The following is a 20,665-nucleotide window of genomic DNA, read 5'->3' on the forward strand; positions in this document are numbered from 1 at the left end:
ACAGAAAAAACAAATTAATGAATCATATCAAAAAGTAAAAATTGAGTCTGATCATATAATTTTCAATGCTCACCACTACTCCCAATTGCTCCTATAGCACTTAAGCTTTGATATAGAGCCTGAAGCTTGCAAACATTTCATACTAACTCTTCCTGTTCTCTCTCTGTATTTTTAAAGTAGTTTACACAAAATATGAACCTCACAAGGCATTCTGGACAACATAAAATCAAAGACTGTTCCTCAAAATTAGCAATAAAAGAGCTATTCAAGCAGTCTGGCTTGAAAAAGGAATGCACTGTAATTATTCCACTCTGTGCCAATGAAGAGAATCTAAAGTTTAATTTGTATTTGCTGTTCAACTTATCAGGGCATTTTAAACAAATATGAGATAAAATATCAAATTATTTTTTTGCTAAAGTTAGAATTAAACATGAGTAATAACTGCTGCACATTCACAAGTTAACATATTCTGTTAACTGTACTGAAAAGTTTCTGCCACTGCTTTGTAGCAGTACTCCCATTTTAGAATACCAAAGGAGTATTGAAAAAGAGTAAATAGTAGATTTCAATAGATTTTCTCTAATATCTCTTCTACATCCATAATCAAGTCTTCCTTTAATTTGTGTCCAGACTCCAATATACATTGAAGTGAGAGGAATTTGACAGAAGGAACATAGTACTGATAAGGACACCTTTCCCCCAGTCATCTACAAAACATGCTGAAGGTAGACACTTCAAGTCCACAAAACAGATTAAATTCACATAAATAAAGCAAATAGACAGGCATGAATACTGACCACACAGTTTTTAAAACCAATCTATCATTAGCTTGAGACTGAAGATATTGAATCTCACAATTAAACTGAATTTCACGGGTGCCACCCTGGCCACACTCCTGGACAACAGAATAGCTCTACTGACTGGAGACTGCACAAGACAAAATGTTTTCTAATATATTTATAAAGTAGCAAGGTGCTAGCTCTGTTTAGTTGCTACATTTCTAAAGTTATCCCAGTTTTGAAACTTAACCAAGTGATAATGTTAAGCATTCACAAAAAATAAACAGGAGCATCTCTGAAAGCCAAGAAGGGTACCCATTTCCTGCTGTATATACTTTTTTTTACAGAGATCCCTGATAAAGACTGTACAGGAAAGTAAAAAATCATAAATCAGCATCCAAGATAAAGTACTGACATCAAAACACAAAATTTAACCTTGCTGCAAGTATTATTTTTTTTTATGTTCCATGAGGAAAAAAAACCAGCAGTGAAATCTAGTTCATCCTTCAAACCCAACCCATAATGACACACTACATTGATATGCCACTATCTGATGATATAAGCAACCTGGAGTACACAAAGAACATAAAACTCTTGAAGGGGAAGGTAAAAGTCTGGGATAGACACTGGAGATATAATTTCTCTTACCCTACTGTTTCAGGATCAGTTACTGAAAAGGCTGTCCAATACAAACTCATGTTGAGCAGATGGCTCTGCACACTTAGCTGGAGCAAGGATATAAGTATTTTTTTCCCCTTCAGATTCAGGGAAAAGATCATTTATGCATTTCATAGAATGAGCAGGATTACATCTCACCTATTTCTCCAAATATGCTCTTTCCTGCCCTCAACTTTCCTTTAAAAATTCAGTTGCCCCCTCACTCCAACCACTGTTTCTTATATTACAGATTATGGTACACTAGTTGAATAATATGCATTAAGGATTTTTTTTCCCCTGGATCTGTAGCTAACTTTTTTTGCTAAATCAGTTTATAGATGTCTCCTGAAGGCCTTTTATACAGCCTCAGTATGTCTCAGGAAAGCTCAACTCCACATAACAAATATCTGCTTCGACAGGGCCATGTGGGAAAGACATGTCAAGGAACACTCCACATCTCACAGCATTTATATCTATAGCACCAAGATACAGTTTAACCATATTCATCCTTAAACCATGTTTATATCAACATTAGTTCATCATCTGTCACCACAAAGCAGTTGCCCATTTTTATTTAGAAAAGCATTTTTAAAATCATAAACCCCAGAAGCAGGAAGTAAAAAGGGACTGTGTCTAGCTTATTGCTTTATGAATAAATGAGTGGGTCTCTGGTCAGGAAACAATCTCCTCAGTGCAACTTTATGAAATACATTCCTTATGCTCACTGAATTGGAATTAAACAGAGTAACGCATGGCAGGAGAGACAAGGTTCAACAAAAAAAAGGCTTAAATAAAAACTCTGGTCATAAGAAATCAGCCTACTTTTAATACCGTTAATGCTTATTGCTCCGTTGAGTATTCTGTTGCTCCACAGCATGGAAAAAGCAAACAAATCACAAAAGAAAGCATTAGAATATATTTTTTTTTAATTTTTATAAATAACTTATCTGTTACAAAGGCAGTTTACCCAGCTAAATCACAAAACCATCAACTCAAGATATCCAAATTAGGTTTTATTAATAAACAGGTAAAAACTGATTTGTCAATCTTCACATAGAACTGCAGATGAAGCTGAAAAACAAGGCCTCATTTTATAAACAAAATGCATTGAATGCAACTGCTTTGGGTCTACTGCCTAATTACCTGGGATTGACATTTTCTTCCCACATAAAAAAAAATTGCAAAGCCTTCAAAACAAAGGCCTCTGTGCATTCACATAGATCACTTGTAAAACTCCTAATAAAAGTGTCCACTGGCGGATGTTTACAGTGGGTGACAGTCTACTTTGTCTCTTGCTACATGGTTAGCACTCCCTCCAGCCTCACACTAAGTGCTGCTGCTACATAATTCTTTGTGTGCCGTCTTTCATGCATATTGTACTGGAATTCCATTTTCTTGATCTCGGTTACATACATCCCCGATCATGTGAGTATTTTCCTTAAAAAAATAGATCATCAAAATAAAAGAGATGCTTGAGGTTGCTTCAGTGTTCAAGTCTGTTTGATTTCTCTTTTCCAGCCTTTATTTCAGTTGTCCTAAATATTGCTATCCTTGTTTTCTATAAATATGAGACTTCACCACAAAGTCAGGTATAGAAACTGGCTGCCAAAACAGGAAAGCATTTAAAGTCCTTGAACAGAGCCGTATGATGCTGCTGCTGTTGATTTTGGCACTTTAAGTACTTCCCCAATGAATCTCTCTTCAGGAGTCTGCAAGACACCCAGCAGATGAAGCAAGCTTAACTCGGATGCTGATCTGTTGGTGGGTTGAAAGTTTCCTAGTATAAAGTTTCCTCACAGCAGACAAAATGCTCCCTTTGTGTCACCCACCGTAAAACTCAGTGTACAGAGTGAACTATATGCGTGAACTCTTCCAACTTTTCCTGCACTTTTACCACGCTGCATCTGCAGGTCTTCACAGATCATCAGCATTTACAAGAGCAATGTACAGAACGAGCAGAGGAAAGCTATTTTGTGCATAGTTTTTTACTAATGCTCTTATTTTAAGGCATTGCTTCTCTCAGATAAAAGCTTAAAAAAAGGGACATGATCGTGCTTAATCACTTAAAGGGAAAAAAAGAAAGTTAACAAAAAGACTATTACACTATACATACAGAAGTACAAGAAAATAATAAAGGTGAGGAAAGGAAATCACTTAAAGCAGGCTCTAGAGCTATGTACAGTAGGAAAAGCTTTGGGGTATTTCACTGTGTGTATTGTACAGACAACGCATGCAGTTTTTCCTTTTCATCTTTAGATGTGATTGTAATGATTTCTGGCTTCACAGAGATGTTTTCAGGGAAGACAAGGCAAAGAGTACCACTGATTTGTGAAATTCTTCCCTTTATCAAAGGCACTATGTGGCAGCAAACAGTTTAAATATTTAAACCTTGTTCCTTTTAAGATTTCCTTTGTGCATGTAGTGTTTCACTGAAAGCTCTGAAAACAAAAACACTAGCACTCTATTCCTTTCCCCTGTCAAAATTCAGTAGTGACACTGGGGCAGAGAAGAGGATGGGTGACACCCAGGCACTGAACACGGTGTGTGTTCCTGGTAATACTGTACATGGTTCAGGCAGCTGGCGAGTCTCTCAGCAGATTGCCCTTCAGCCGATCAGCGTCAGCTGCCTGTGACACAGCTCTGAGGTATTGCTTGCTCTGTGGGCTGACATTTAACAATAGCAAAACACCATCTTGTCACACCTTCCATTTTACAAAACCCTATGCATAAATGCTTTTTTTGCCCCCCAATGCCTGGACAATTCCTTGTACGTTTGCTATGGTTTTAGGGAAGGTAATGGGCCCGTTGGCTCAGAAATGCCTGGGCATTTCACACTGTTCACAGCGATTTAAGGCAGGATGGTTTAAAAAAGTACAGGCGGTACAACTCCACTGAGCTCCCTCATCTTCATCTGTGTCTGGAACAGTCTTTGGTGTTTTCACAATGGACCTCTGATCTGTGACATGGAAGAGATAAGATAAGCAGTTACTAACTGAAAACAGCATGGAAAGAATTTTGAGATTTTTTTTTTCAGTAACTGAGAACAATCTTGTTCCTCTGAGAACAGCACAGTTATTAAAAGTGACAGAAGCAGCTTTTTACCACCCCCTTGACTACAGCTTGATTGTAGGTAAGCCAAAAGGCTCAAGGTAAAACTACAAAAATCAAGTTTCCCATCCCTTAACTCTGCTTTCTTCCCTTTCTTCCCTCAGTTCAAAGCTAAGGCATAAAAAGGAAATAAAATTTGCAAATTAATCAGCACAGGAAACATGGATTTAGAAGATTTAGAAGTCTGAGGTCTATGAAGTGGTCTCAAATTCATTATGACAAGAAGTATGTGCTTTGTAACCCTGTGACATGTCAAACTTTTTGATTCTAGAAAGAAGGTAGCAGTTCTTCAAGCCAGCTCAGCACGCAGATGTATTAAATAAAAACCATTGCAGGGCTCTGTCATGCTACAGAGTAATCATCCCAGCAATACCAACACATCTTTTTGCATGATGTGTTAGACAGTAATCTTCAAATATTTTAAAAGAGAAAAGAAGAAGAGAGAAAAGGAATGAAAAGGATGAAGAGAGAGATGAGTGACTTCTCAAGTTAAGGGTTCCCCAGTTTAGGTAACTGTGAAATCCTTTCAGCCCATTATTTCATCTGGAAAACATCTCATCAGCAACAGCAATTGCTGCAAAATGACATCAAGATCTCCATAAGTACAACACTACTGATCACAGTACAAGAATTATTTTTGTTCTTTTGTGAACAGCAGTAATTCTGTTTTAAGTGAAATTCTGTTTTAGCTACATGATAGCTAAATTGAAGCTTAAAATAAAATTAAAATTAAAGTTAATGAAGAACTAAGATACAGCAGTGATACTTTTTTTTTTAAAAAAAAGAAGAAAGGTAATTGACAGAGGGACTTTAGAGCTTATAAACCAATCAGGGTCAATTTTGTATTTTCAAGATAGATTGAACGAAACACTTAAATTTGGGAGTTCCTAAAAGATAAGCCAATAAAAATGTTGACAACTAGTCAAAGAAAATTAATTTTTCTTCTTTGATGGGTTAGTTTTTATTTATTATAGAAGGAACTACATAATTGACAGAACTTATAAGTTCTTCATGGTTCAGTTGTAAAATGTGTCTAATAGGAATGTGTTTGGATTTAACTTTACTCAGAATTTTCACTACCAGCTCAGGTAGTGGAAGGATAAAAAGTGCTTTATAAAGTATGAAAAACAGTATCAGTTTGGAAGTGCTGCAAAAGATTGCAGGACAAAAAGTTCAATTTATCTAGACTATTTTACAATGCAGAATTGTCAGAAATCTCCAAGATGAGATTCTGTGACAACAGTTACTGCACACCCCAAGGACAATTAACCACACGCATCTATATTATGTGGAGAACTTCCAGGACAGAAAGACTGCACAGAAACACCTGTGGATTATCTCCATGTTTTGTGAGATGGTGTGCCTAAAGTCATAGTATAATGATGTTCCAAGCAAGCTGAATTCATTCTCTGCTTTATGTAAAACACAAGAGGTAATTGTTCAGCTTTGTTTGACGCCTTGAGAGCGGAACAAGCAAGTTATGTGCACACTAATGATAAACAGAATGCTCAAGAGTGGCTAATACTCAGCAATACTGACTCCCTACTGCTCTGCATTACTTTCCTGTTCAACTACCTAGAACTATATTTACCAATAGTCAGAAGAGGCTTTCATGTAACTTGTTAATAGAAATTCTGCAGTAACCACGAATTCCAGTGAGGGTAACCCACCTGAGTTGTTACTACATGTAAGTAAATCTACTGCCCACTATGGATAATGGTGAAGTCATCTAAGTGAGTTTCACTGGCCCCTAAGCAATGTACCTCATGCTCATTTTTAGAGAAAGATGGATGCTTCCATTACATAAACTGCCTTACAATATATTATTCATCTTTAACATAACCCATTTAATATACTTCTCTTTCCTGAATGTATGAGTAGAGAGGAAACAAGAGCAAACAGAAGCATATTTACTGCCAATACAAATAAAATGTGAGGTTTGTATGCTTTTGAAGTAATCTATTTCAAAATCAACACTTCAACAAGATCTGTAAATTAGAACTTGGTATTAGATACAAACCAGGTATTTGTATCAAATCCAAATTTTATCAATACAATACCTTTGGGTTTTGGTGGCACGGGACCAAGAAATCCAATATTATCGTAAAAATTATGAATAGCGCTGGGATTAAAATGTGGTCCTAAAAATAAAAAAAAAAAACGTGCAGCAGTTTAAAAAAATAAACTTGAGTAGGAAGGCATATCAGTTTTTTCTGGCAGTAATTCTGTAACCATACTATTATTCACTTATCACCTTTTATATCAAGGTGTCAATACAGACCTAAGTGAGATATTAGTGATTTCAACAATACACTTTAACAAACTTATTGCCCAAAATATGTAATATAAAGTAAAGTCAGAGACAAGCTCTAGCAAACTAAACTCCTTTAAAGGTATCTTTTTCTATTACTCTTTAAGATCATTTTATTAGTAAATCATATCTGACTTTTTCCAAATTGCAACTATACTCAGAGATATCTTACCTACTACACAATGTATTATACAGGCTTAGAATTAAAACTCAAGAGAAAGTTCTAAATAAAATTTACTGTAACAAGCAAAAAAAAAAAAAAATCACCCACTACTCACTCTATTTAAGGTCAGGCTTTCTGTGTACCATTACATTCAGGACACCTGTCTGCCTTCTCCTGAACTGCAGGTAGACTGAATTTTGTGTTCATGTGTGGAACTCATGTCCCAGCTGATCTAACAGCTCACTGCTTCTGGAGTGGGAAGCATCAATTCCTTCCCTATCTCAGTTCTCCCTTCCTGTGCCTCTCCCTCACATCAGCTATAGCAAGCTTTTCCAGCAATGCAAGTTTTAGCTTGGCTTGTGAACAGAATCAGCTCTGCAGAGAGTCTAAAAAACAAATACAGAGCCAGAGCTAAGTGGCAAGAGAGAGAAGCAGGAAGAGAGAGACTTTCTTGCTGGCAGTTCTTGAACTGGCTCAGCTGTCTCATCATTTCACCCCCATGACCAAAGGCTGTGTCCCTGCAGACAAAGAAAGCAGAGAGCACACTGGAAGTTACAACCACATTTTATATTTTCTACCTTGAGAGACTAAATACAGACAGAGGTGGAAGACAAAAGAGAGAGATGAACACATATGTATAGATGTATCACTCAAAAAAATTACTCTTTCTTTGATACACAGATAATCAGATTTGTATGAAATAGGAATGACTGTGGAATTAGGAAAATCATAAGGCCGACAAAAACAAGAGGCTTTAAAGACAGTTACTACCATGGTTTCACTCACTCACACTAGTGTGATGATTTATCAAAAAGTATGTATATTCATCATTTATGATATGGACTTTTTTGAAACATGTAGACAGTGAAAAAAAATCAACATTTACAGTTACTGATGTACTAAGACATACTGTACCTCTTGCTTGAAAAAGATCAATCTCTTTGGTTAGGCAATCTATGTCTATCTGCAGCTGTCTGTTACAACTTCTTAACTGTTGCATTTCTTCCAGCTGAAAAAATAAATCTGCCTGTTAGACAAATTTTCCCAGTTTATGAACAGTTATCATTCACGCACAGGTAGACAACATTTAATTATTTCAGAAATGATGATAAAAGAATCTTCCCTAATGACTACCTTTCTTTTAATCCAAGCATTATCTTAGAAAAAGCTTCCAGACCTACTGAATATTTCTCTCTCATCAGACTTCAGAGAAGACTGAACAACTCCAAACTTCAGTCAGGGCACAGCCAGTGGTCTGGTCCACCAGATCAATGGATGATCATCTAGCACTGAAAACTGGTGCATTAATTGGTTTCTTTGAGCTCAGTATATGCACCATATGCACCAAGACCAAAAGTACTTGGTGTGATAACAGTACGAGTATTAACTTGTAAGGACTATCACGCCAAACCTTTAGCGACTGCCTGTAAAAGCAGTTCTTCACAAAGCAACTAGCAAGCTGCAAGCTTGTGGTTAAGTGACACATTTTTAGTCCTTACTCTGAACTCCACTGTTCACCAACTTAATTCTAACTATACTGCCTGTCCCTAGTATACTGTCAATATACGAACAAGTCTTCCTTCCATTTATTGTGACAGACCACACTTGTGGTTAGGTTTATACCCTACAGATGTTTCAACTTACTGATGGAATTTGGGAAACAGAATTCGATCTTTTCAGGCGCCTTCGTGTTAGATTATTCTCCATTTCATTGACCTCTGATTTTAGTTTATCCAACTTTTTCTTTTGAACCTCAAGTTCTCGTTGAAGTCGCTCCATCCTGGCCTTCTGGTGTACCAGTAAAGCTGCAATACATAAAGTCCCATTTTATCTACTTTATTATCCTTCACATGGCAACATCATATTAAGAAGCAAGTTGGCACTCTTTTGGGAAAAACACTGAAAAAACCACTGCTACAGACTGGTTTTCCAATTTCCTCACAAGAACAACTCTGCCATAAGACAGAAAGGGCTGTATTTTTGAAAACAGCACAAGCTAACTACAGACAAGCAAATATGAGGAAGCCATACAATGCAATAAATGGCCATGCAAAATTTAACTGTAATCTTAAAAACCGACAAGACTAACTACCTAAAGGCAGGAACAAATATTTCTGTGTGTATTCATCTTAACTACTGTAAAACAGGTAGCATGAAGAGGATTTCAGACAACTGCAATATGGAGATCTGCATATGCTTATTACAATTAGGACTGGATCCAGTGTTCATCATAGTACAAACCATCAAATGATACCAAATCATAAATAAGCACACCACTAGCAAACTGATACTTGTCAAAAGCTGGACTGTATGTCACTTTACCCCTAAACTATGGTGCAGAACCATTAGCTCAGCTTCTAATTTCTAACACTGGTTACTATTTGGAAAGCAAAAGGCACAGGGAGACCTAATTTAGAAACAATGAAGGTAGCAGAACTTCACAGTTTCAAACCACAGTTTTTTAAATGTATAAAGAACCTAAGTAGAAGATGACACAAATTCATGCAATCTAATGAGTTTATTTCACTGAAGGCAGGTTTACTATTAAATATAATCACAAAAGTAGATATCACTGCTCAAAGCAATAACCACCTTCTATAAAAATGTATTTAATTAAATAAACTAAAGAATAATTTTAATTTCTGCACAGCCATTCATTCATCCATCAAACTAGTAATTCCTAAACTGTGATCATTTTCACAGACTATGTACCTTTATATCACCCTGGAAATTATAAAGAAGTAGCAATAACACGGTATTTTAAAAAAGACTGAATTTGCCTCACAAAGTCTTTAAACCAAACTCCAGCTGGAACATGATGTTTAACTCCTCACAATTTCTTCAGGTACCAAAAAATTAGAAGCACTCAAATCTGGTTGCCTAGGTTTCCCAAATAATAGCAGAGGAAAAAACAAAACCCAAAACAACATCAAAAAGATGGAATGCTCCACATCTCTGGCAACTGACTTCTCCTGCAGATCCTGCCTGCTCATTCATTCATTCACACATTGCATTTTGTCTTCCAGAGGTTCTTTAAAAGGAGGAACCATGCCAAACTATTTTTGAACAGTGTTACAGACCATACTGAGATCCAGCCTAGGCTTTTGAGTCACAAATGTTCACAAGATACTGAAATGACACCTAGCTTCTGCTACATTTTATTCAAATCACAGAAGTTTTCATAAATAGACACCTTTACTTTGGGTCACAGTAGTTGCACTACAGTAAAAATTGTAGCTGTGCTCATATGTAAAATAAAAACATAATAACTGAAACCTCAGTATAAAGATTTTTGTTGAAGACTTGAAATTATCAGGTAAGTATTCTCAGCAGACAGCCTCTCCTCTTGAAAAGCCTTTTACAAACAGAAAATGAAGCTGCAAGTCTAAAGAAAGGAAATCAAAGACTACTTCGCCTCTACTCTGGTAGAGAGTGTACAAGTCCTTTTTCTTTCTACGTTTTATTTCCACTTTTAGACAGTCTCTTCTGTTTTCATTACCTTGGTAAGCCTGCTAAGGCAACACAGCAAAGCTCTACTGCCCAGACCCAGAACTCCTCAGACATGTCAAATGGTGGATGCAGGCTGCTGCCAAGTAGCCAGTGCTGCTGGATGTGCCAGGTGAGGAGCATTGTTACCAGAATATCAGGTTGTATGGCATGGCCTCAAGAGTTCAACTACGACCAAAACTTTGCCTGTGCATCCCTCATCTCCTTTTTTAAACTACTTTTGTAAAGAAAAAGAACCCAAGATTCCTCATTTTGATGTTCTCCCACTTGTGTGGTTTAGAAATTTGGCTGTCAGTATGGAGCTGTACAAGGAGGAGAAGGCACTGATGGATGCCCCCAGCATTACTACATGCTTTTCATTTTCATGTCATGTCTGGAAAGTCATGCACTTTATTTTCCTAGGAACTTTGGGACTACCATCTCACAATTTCAAATCCCAATAGGTTTTAAAAACACATTAAAAATTACCATTGTAATTAAAGAAGAATCACTTGACACTACTGCGCTATCCTTCTACTTATTAAAAGTAACTTTGATAAGGAACTTGAAAGAGATTGGTGTAAGCAGAGACTTTCATATACAATTTGGTAATTTTGTTTTAATACCAATTTGGTAGATGCAGGAAAACAATGATGGGGGGAAGACAAAACCGTCCTATTTCAGTGTCGTAATTATGAATGGAAAGCCGCAATTTAAGTATTCAGCTCCCTCTAGCGTTGCTCAGAGCAACTGAAAACGTTTTCTTAATTAAGTGCAAACAGGGTATTTGGCACATTTAGTTTTTTTAATACTTCTGCATGTTTGCATTCAGCAGAGTACAGTACACTTCAATGCCCTGGCAGATGCCACGGTTTCCTCTGACAACCAAAGTGCATATTTTCACATAAAAGCTGTATATCATTATAATTACAGGAAGGAGCATAAAAGTCTGGAGGACAAAAGTTCACTCTTCCTCTCCCAGAGATCTTCTCAGTCGGGCACTAAATATACCTTGAAGTTTGTAAATGTATGCATAATTGTTTTCTCAAAGACTCTGTGAATGTGAATTTTAACGTTAAGAGTATATTTTATTATTTTAAATGTTTCTAAGATAAATTCTAATCGAGGAATACAACGATTTCACCCTATCCTATAGACCTACACAGTTTTAAAATCTCTTAGTTTGTCAGATATGGAGGGGATTTCTGACAATGCAATTACACTGCAGCAGGAGGTTCATGAGAGTCTCACAACTTATGCTTGGGCATGTTGTCTAAACCTGAAGCTGCACAGAATTCAGTCATCTGATATGCAACTTCAATAGTTCAAACTGATTTCTTTGTTCTCTCTTTTCAATACTCTCTTCCCCTAATTTTTTAAAAGAACATCAGTGAAGAGTGGGGTGTGATATACAGAGCCAAATATAAGGTGGTATTTTTTCTTAGACCATATGATGCAATGGGCTCAGAGCCCCGTGGTGCATAGGCCACAGCTGTATCTTATTCAAGTCTTTTTTCTTAAACATCTATGAGGACTGGCTAAGAATGAAAAAAAGTTGTTTCCTGCAGCTTTATTTTTTTTAAGTTTCAAAGATCTCCAAGAAACCAAAGCAAGAGCTGTGCAAAATATTAATTTACTAATCTAGTTTATAAATTAATTTATTTACTTTAAAAACAGTGGCAAGAATTGCTAAGCAAACATGCTTCCACATATATAACTATAGTTGGCAGCAATGATTCACTCAACTTTGCACACCATCCTCTTTCAAGTTGAAGAAAATAATATGAAAACATCAGTCAGTCAAAGGCATATAATATTGAACCAAAGGACTTAAGTTCCCTAGTAAGAAAACATGCACCTAGTGATTTTATTATACAATTATGTATTTTCTTGAGAGGTTGCCTTCACTTATTACAGATGGAAAGCTATACCCAGAATGAGCAACTATTAAATAACTGTTCAGCCTCACTACTCATCACATGACATGCATACATCACAAAAAGGTATCTGAGTACAGCATTTTCAATTTCTAAAAAGATTCCAATTTTCCATCCATAAGACATGTTATACTAAACTAAATTATACATTGAAATCCCACTTAACTACTTCATATTAATAAAACTAATTATAAATTGTAATCTCCACTAAGTAATGGGAATACTCCTGCACACTGACAGAAGTGATACTGAACACATAAAAATGCATCCTCTTTTGGCTGTCCTTCTGGGCATGCATCTAGCATTACTCTTCTCACAGCACCATGAATTCTTACTGACTTTAACAGCAGACACATGCACTCGACACTTCCACAAGTGAGTCCTCAGTATCTCAGACTAGAATCCTAGAAAATGAGAAACATCCCTCAGCAACCAGTTCTGAGAAGTCTGGTGACAGTGAGTTTCTCAGGATGACAGAGTCAGTGCCAGAGATACAAGCAAGCATTCCAGGAAAATGACATTGATCTTATCTGAGCAGTACCCACTCCTTTACACATTCTGTAACCTCCAGGTTTGGCAGCAAATAAGACAGAGATCTGGGGCAGCCTTCTACTACCCACTGCAACTTTCTTGGGAGGGAAACCAGAAATATCATGGAAGGAGACTGAGGCGCCTACACACACTGCAATTAAGCAAAGCTTCTTTCATGGCAAGCAGCAGCACCTACAGAGAAGTCAAACACATCTTCTGTTCTCCTGGGTTGGACCATGTATATAAATGTAAAATAAATAAAAAGAGCAAAGGAAATTTCATTTGACATCAAAGCAACTCCATCTTCCACCCCAAGGTTTCTTTTTCCCCAAGCCAGTTTCAGTTCTCCCTGCCAAGATAAGGAGCACTCTGGTAGAAAGAGAAAAGCTGATAAAAATACATGTTTCTCTAATCACGGCCAGAGAAACTACTCATCTTCTCTGGCTAAAATTAAAATGAAACAAGCACCTTGCATGGAAGGATTCTGGCAGTCTGGCTAAATCATAAGCAATTTAGAATACAGAGAAAACATGAAGTAACTCAAATCCCTTTTTGTACGCAAGACGAAAAAGAAACCACTGCTAAGTATAAGAAACATGTTTAAAAGCAACAGTTAGGACTTTCAGATATCAATATCATACAGTAAGTCTATGATAGACTTCTCAACTTTACAGATATTAATTAATAACAAAAATGTAAGAAACACTGCACTTCTTGCAGCAGAAATGGAGCACACATGCCAGAAATCTCTACATGTAAAGAACTTCAGGACTATTAAGTGCACTTTCTAGTGAAGGACACAGAAGGATGGTGATTTCCTGAGGTCCCTAAAGTTGTACCAGCCCACATCATAGATCTACACATCATCTAATAGCTGCAGCTTGGTTCAGGAAGAGCTGGGCTCCACAGCAACTATGAGGTCAATGCTTCTGGAAGTCTAGGTTGTGTATCAAGCTTGCCTGACCTTGATAAACTGAATGCTGACACCTGCAGCTTGCGGAGAGATCACAGTGGCCATCACTACCAAGGGTACAAGAGATAAAAAGGTAGAACTGGTAGAAGTCAGTGCCCTCAGAAAGGAAAAACAGACAAAAGGGACAACTCTCCAAAATGAGCAGTTTGGCAAGCCCCTAAAAAGTATCCAACTTGCTTGGGAAGCAAGTTCATGACCTAAAAGACTGTTTAAAGCCTAAGGACAAGATTTCAATTGCCGTATTTCTGGTATATGAAGTTTTCCAGGACTAAGACTAAAACAAACAGCTAAGTCTCCCTCCACAGTAAGAAATGGAAATATGATATGGGGTGGCAATTTTTTTGCTTACCTACAGGTGAACTTTCTGAAGTTCTTTATGCACTGAACATAAGAGAACGTAAGGATGATTAGCTTTTTGGTTTTGACACATAACCTTTGGAAACTCTTGAGTTAGGATTAACTATTCCTCACTAAATATAGTTATATCCAGAAGTAGTGCACAAGCTGGAATAATTTTTTTTTTTTACTTCATTAACACGGTACTCCAGATGCAGATCTGGCTTCCAGTGTCCTGATCACTGTACTTACTTACAAAAAATAAAATGGCTAAGTTCATCTGAAGAATGTTTACACTGGTTGTGCAACAGGCCAGTTTTTTAAATTCAGAATTGTTTGCTAGGTCCAGAGGGGACCAGTGAGGTCAAGGACAAATTATTTTGACAACCTATTGTGAATACTGCTTAAATATGCTAAGACTCATTCAACATTTTTATGGAAAAAAGCTCACAGGAGGGTTAATAAACGATTAAGTTGGTAATAAAAGCATGCAAACCCATGAAAACAGAAGAAAAAGATTAACAGGTTATCTCGCTTTATCACATATTCTAAGCTTTACACCTCCATTACCACTGACCCCTTAAAACAGATTCCTTTGGTTTGGTGTTCCTTTTCACATTTTAAAATGTAACAGAAGTAAGTATCAAGACTTTAAGCATTTTATTGCCAGGAACATAATAGGAAACATGGAGGCCAGGCCAACACTTTGTGCCATTAATTGCTTTTGAAGTCTGCTTTTCTTTCTTCTTAAAGAACACTCGCAAAAAAAAAATTATCCAATGTAAACAGTATCTCAACAGATTTAAAAATCTGACAATGGAATTGTAGCTTTAAATCACTAGGACAAGTTGAACAAACTAGATTTTTCTTTCAGAACAACATAAAAATGAAGATGGCATGATTCCACTTCATTAAACAGATAACATATCTACTTAAGACAAACAGAAGAATATCTCCAAGTATTCAGTTACATGTCTTTACCATAAAAAGAAATCTATGAATTGCTTATAAAATGCTTTTATTTATTTAGGAAACACAAATGCTAAAATTAAAGACACTGTATTAACGTCATAAAGGTTACTAACTGTTTCCTGTTCTGCAATCTACACACTGAATTGACAACCTGGTCAAAATCTCTGCAATTTATATTAAGAATATTACCTTGTGTGTAGGCAGCATCATCAGATCCCATACTCAATTTCCGTGCATCACTGATCCTATCCACATGTGCTAAAACAGGGTCAGTAAGATGCTGGATACCCTCTGGTTCAACATAGTGATCAGGAAGGTTTAGAAGGTTTGTAGGTTCAAAAGTTGGGGATACTACCCCTGGGGAAACTGCAGGGGGCTTATTTGGAGAAACTGTAATTTTAAAAGTATATTTTGTGTTAGGCTGAGTAACAACCACTCGAGGAGAAGTTGCAGTGGTGCTGTTGCCCACTGCTCGACTCTTGGGTGGATGGTGATGAATAAATGCAGGACCCATGCTTACTTGACCAGACATATTCCTAGCAGTAGTAGATACTCCAGGATTTGTGGATATGAAAAGCGTGGGCTGGTTCCGCACAAGTTGATCATCTCCTGTTGTGGCATTTGCTGAAATGTAGACCTTGGGCTGACCACGTGTGATCACTTCATCAGTATTTGGAGGACTGGCCGATATGTAAACAGTGGGCTGACTTCTACTTAATGTCTGGCTATTGAGGGAAGAGGGAACGGTGGAGGTGCGAGGGCCAGTTGAACGCAATTTAGAAGAACTGTTTCTTTGTGGCGGTTCAAGTTTGATTTCAATTTGATTTTTGCGAGGTCCTGTGGATATATTCTGAATGTTGTATTGGCTATGAGCAGAAGATTGTGAGCTACCAGACGAATGAATCATAGGTGCTTGTGGAGTAGTAGGAGAACTGATAGGCATGTACACATGAGAAGTCTGGTGGCCTTGCTGGTTTGGCTGTGTCGAGTGTTGCGATGAGGTATGTGGCGTAGTACTGGATGTAGGAATAGTAGTCCAGGGACTTGGCTGTGAAGGCTGGTAGACTTGCTGAGGGTGCATGGGATTAAACTGAGATGCCCAGCCTGGCTGCTGCTGTGTTTGCCGAGCAGTACCACTAGGAGCTGTGATGTAAGGCCTAATATAGATAGAATTTCCCTGGGGACTGTTAAGTACAGGAGGAGGTACACCATGTATGTGCAAAGACGTTGGGGTATTGCGACCAGGCTGAATGTTTGGGGCTAAAGTTACCATAATGGGGTTGAATCTGGGTGTTTGTTGAGACAAGTTAGATACTCCTTTGCTGCCTAGGTGAAATCCAAGATGCTGCCCTGGATTAGAAGCACTAACTGTATTAGCCATCCCAAAGACATTAAATCCTTGTGGAACCTGCGCAGGTGCTGTCTGTGGTTCCTGCTGAAACAGTTCATTGTTGGACTGACTGGTTTGAAGGTGTCCATCACTAACACTGTGAGCTAGAGTCCTACTTCCATTCATTCTACTTCCTTCTCTTCCATGGTGATAGACGTTCTGTGACTGCAAATCCAAATTAAGAGATGTCATGTGATTTCGTAGTCCAGGAATCCCAGAATCATCCGAAAAATTCAGGTCTCCTTCACCGTAGAGATATTTTGTGCTCTCTTGAGAGAGAACTGCACAACAGGCATCCAAATTATTGTTATTCTAAAAAAGACAGATGAAAGTTTGACATTACTGATAAAATACTGTCACAGTTATGTATGAATACATCCAATCACAACTGAAAAATGAACAATACAGCATCAGATAGAAAGCTTTAGGTGGCTGGCTAGCGTAGCTGCTCTATACACACAAGGGGCTTGCCTGTGAAGCTCACTGCTCTGGGAACAGTGACTGAGCCAGTGGCACCAAGGGCAGAGTTCTGCATTGCCTCTGAAGCAGTGACAGGGAGATCCTGCACCTTGGAAAGCTAGCTTTATACAGTATGATACACCTTGGATGAATACTTTCCCTATTCCTTCTCAGTTTCAGAACCATCTTCAGCAGAGACCAAAGCTCTGGCTTTATGGAGGAAAATGACAGCAGGAATGGATTCATAGCATCTGCATAGTATTGATTAATAACTTAAAAACAAAAATAAAAACATGTTTATTTTAAATGTTTTCCCAAACACTTCCATACCAGTTATGCATTACCTCCTGCTGAAAACAAAGTGAATCTTATGAAGAGAAGAAATACACAGACTAAAGAAACTGTACATGACTTCAGAAGAAATGCAAAAATTCAGTTTATACAAATACATCAATGACCATTCTTTTGTAAGATCAAATCTATTAATTGAAAACCCAGAGGACATTTGTATTTTCATTTTAAATCACTGCTTGCAAAGCTTTGAAATACTTTTTATTTGTACCTTTTAAATCTAGTAATAGGATGACTTGGAACAGAAACCACAACCTAGCTAACTCTTTTTTCAAGAACATTTCAGATGCAAACAGCTAATCTCTTCTCCCTTTCCACATGTGTAATAATATTGTACTCTAATCTTCCCAACTGAGTTTCCTACATGAGGATTGTTAGAAAGAGTGAACATACATCAGTGACCTAATTTCTTCATACTGTGCTCCACGCTTATCACTTTTCACACAGAACCTCCCACCCCTCAAGAAATAAAGGTTAATATTTTCAGCCAGAAGAGCACCTGTTCATTACGTCATTAACACTAAATAGGTGGCAAATCCATCTCGCACAGAGAAACGGTTACTAGAAAATATGCATGTGATCAAGGAAAAAAAGTGCATGTGCCAAGTAGCAACGTTATCAGTTAGTTAAAAAGTAACACAACCAGATAAACTGATTCATGCTACATGCTTTCTATTTTGTCATTTTTGTTAAACTAGCAGACATTTCTCATTCTTCAACCACTATGAAGGTGACAGTGTTTTTCAGCCATAGCAAGACTGTCTCTACCTCACAGATGTACAAAAAAAAAAAAAGAAAAAGGAAAACAGAAGTGGGAGAGGGATGACAAGGCTAAACTTCACCCACAAAACCAAAACTGTGTGTTCATACAGACCAGATACAGTTCTGAATTCTTCCAAATTAAAGAAAAAAAAATCCCAAAAAAACCCTAGCCACAGAACTTTTTAAAATGACAGGATTCTCTAAAAGCTATCTATCGAGCCAGCGCTATATATTGCTGCAAAAAAGTATTCAGCGATATGAAAATGGATCAAATTGATGATACACATATTGGCTCTAGTTTGGAATAAGCACCAGAGGATGAAGTAATCAAAGGAAGTTAGTAGTGAAGAAAGGAAACACACGGACAGAACAGTGGTAAGATAAAGAACAATAGCCTGGTATTTGTTGCAAAGGAGAAAAGGGAGCCAGAAAAGGGAAAAAGATAGGATGCCACAGAAAAACAAGCTAGAAAGATCTCAAAGGCAGATTTTGCATGAAGTGAATTAAAATTATTAACAGAAAGGCCAAAAATACCAAACCAAAAAGGAACAGGCCAAGCTTGCAAGGCCCTTACATTCAGCTTGAATGCATTTCTTTGGACAATTTTTTTTTCTTTTTTAAGACCGCATCCAATCAATTCCAAAATTTCAGTGACGTCAATGAGAAAATTGGAGAACTCAAAGGGGAAACGGGGGCACATGGAACCCCTGGCATCTTCTGGCTGGCAGAGGCAGAGTTTCAACCGCTTCTAGCTCTTTACAGATCAGAGAACCGGTTGATGGCAGAACTGAGCATATTCCAGCAAAACAATACCCCTCATCTTATCTCTGCCCATGTCCCATTTGAGTTTAAAATGTTGGCACCCTGAAAGAGAAAGAAAAAAAAAAGAAAGAATAAGAATGTTGGAGGGAAATGAGGAAGCAAGGAGAGGACGTAGACTTGAGGAGCAGGTACAGAATGCTCCGGACACAAAAAACAGAATAACAAGGAACAATGTCCACTGACTGTGGGCACTGCAGTGACTCCTTTAAATGAGAAGAATGGGAGATCTGAATGCAGGAGGCTTGTTGGGAAGAACAGAGGGATACAAAACTTCTTAGGAATATTTAGTGCTGTCAGCCCAAGACCTTTTACTACCTAGATTAAGCTGGTTTAGGTTTCCTCCTATTAGCTCTTTGGTGGTCCTCTGCTGTTAGCATGCTATATATCGTTTAGATATTTCAACAAAGGGCTATTTACAATAAGGTATTTGCATATTCTCTTTATCCCTAATTTTTTCATTATAAACATATAATGCTATAAATCTTCCTTTAGAAACAAGCTGTGTTTGTTTACAAAGAATTCATGAAGGATGACTGAAGTATCTGTACACTTTTTTTCCACAATTCACAGTTATCCAAAGAAATTTTCCTTGTAATAAAAGCCTCATCAATAATATTATAAACTGCATAATTGCTTATATTCTTTCAGATTCTCACTTGGGGTATGACTCCTAGCTTAAAAAGAATTTCCCCCTGACATAAGATGGCTGTACATAAGGTACTGTGGGGACAAGGCACTTTGTATACCAAATGTCCTCAAGTACTTGTCTTTGATCTGAAATACACTTATTGCCTTTCTTGGAAATTCCTTCCACTATGTTCAGCTACAAGGTGGCAGAACTCAGGATTCAGATACTGTTCCAGCAGCATTGAAACATGCGCACCAGAATTCTCAAATTCCGCTTTTCAATCTTTCCCATCAGTCCAAATACAAAATTTGTTGGTTTGAAGAGGTCACATTAGGCAGCTTTTATAACAACCCCAAACAAATCAAAACACAACAAACAAACAAACAAGACCCCAAGCCAGAGAGTAGCAAAGCTAGAAGGTGACTCAGAGAAACCAGAGCTCATGAAATTTCAAAAAAACACCAACATGACAGGATTTTCTTGGTGAGTCTTAGTTCACAAAAAAGGCAGCTTTCCAGTGTGACAAATTAGTTTAACAATACTGCACACACAGAACATTAATTACTTTAGACTGTTTTTGAAAGATTCTCTTATGAAAGCTGACTTAGAACACTTCCTCAAAATCTAAACCCATCCCCATAAATCTGTCATATGGGATGCACAGTATCTTTTCTTCACTGTTATAAAACTCTTTTCATTTAAAGAGATCCACTGTATTCAATGTTACGAAGACCGCTGACTCTATTAAAGACAAGCATTAGTTTTTAAATTTATCAAGAATTACATTCAAAAGATGATTGCTGATGCATTCACTCCATCAAGTCTACAGACCTTGCTGAACAAGCAGCTCTCGTGTTCCAAGAACAAAACTGTACTTGTAGTATAGAGTCCTACAGGGCACTAACAAAAATAGCAGTGTACAATCCTGAGAACAAGTACAGGCAATTTATACTCTGGTTCAGTTTCCATTTCAGCTAAATAATGAAAAAGAAAGAACTGG

The 20,665-nt window shown here is 37.4% G+C and overlaps 1 protein-coding gene across 1 annotated transcript in view; it reads right to left on the reverse strand.

The window, feature by feature from the left end:
* Nucleotides 1–2,344: 2,344 nt before the first annotated feature.
* Nucleotides 2,345–20,665, reverse strand: part of TAB2 (TGF-beta activated kinase 1 (MAP3K7) binding protein 2) — a 60,563-nt gene continuing 42,242 nt past the window's right edge. The window contains exons 3-7 of the mRNA XM_058021150.1: nt 15,443–16,955; nt 8,663–8,823; nt 7,934–8,027; nt 6,605–6,685; nt 2,345–4,392 (exon numbers count right to left, since the gene is read on the reverse strand). Of these exons, the coding sequence (XP_057877133.1) occupies nt 4,247–4,392; nt 6,605–6,685; nt 7,934–8,027; nt 8,663–8,823; nt 15,443–16,955 (1,995 nt within the window). The 3' untranslated portion in view covers nt 2,345–4,246. The remainder of the gene's footprint in view (nt 4,393–6,604; nt 6,686–7,933; nt 8,028–8,662; nt 8,824–15,442; nt 16,956–20,665) is intronic.

The sequence above is a fragment of the Melospiza georgiana genome, chromosome 3, assembly GCF_028018845.1.
Source record: "Melospiza georgiana isolate bMelGeo1 chromosome 3, bMelGeo1.pri, whole genome shotgun sequence".
In the NCBI taxonomy this organism is placed as follows: domain Eukaryota; kingdom Metazoa; phylum Chordata; class Aves; order Passeriformes; family Passerellidae; genus Melospiza; species Melospiza georgiana.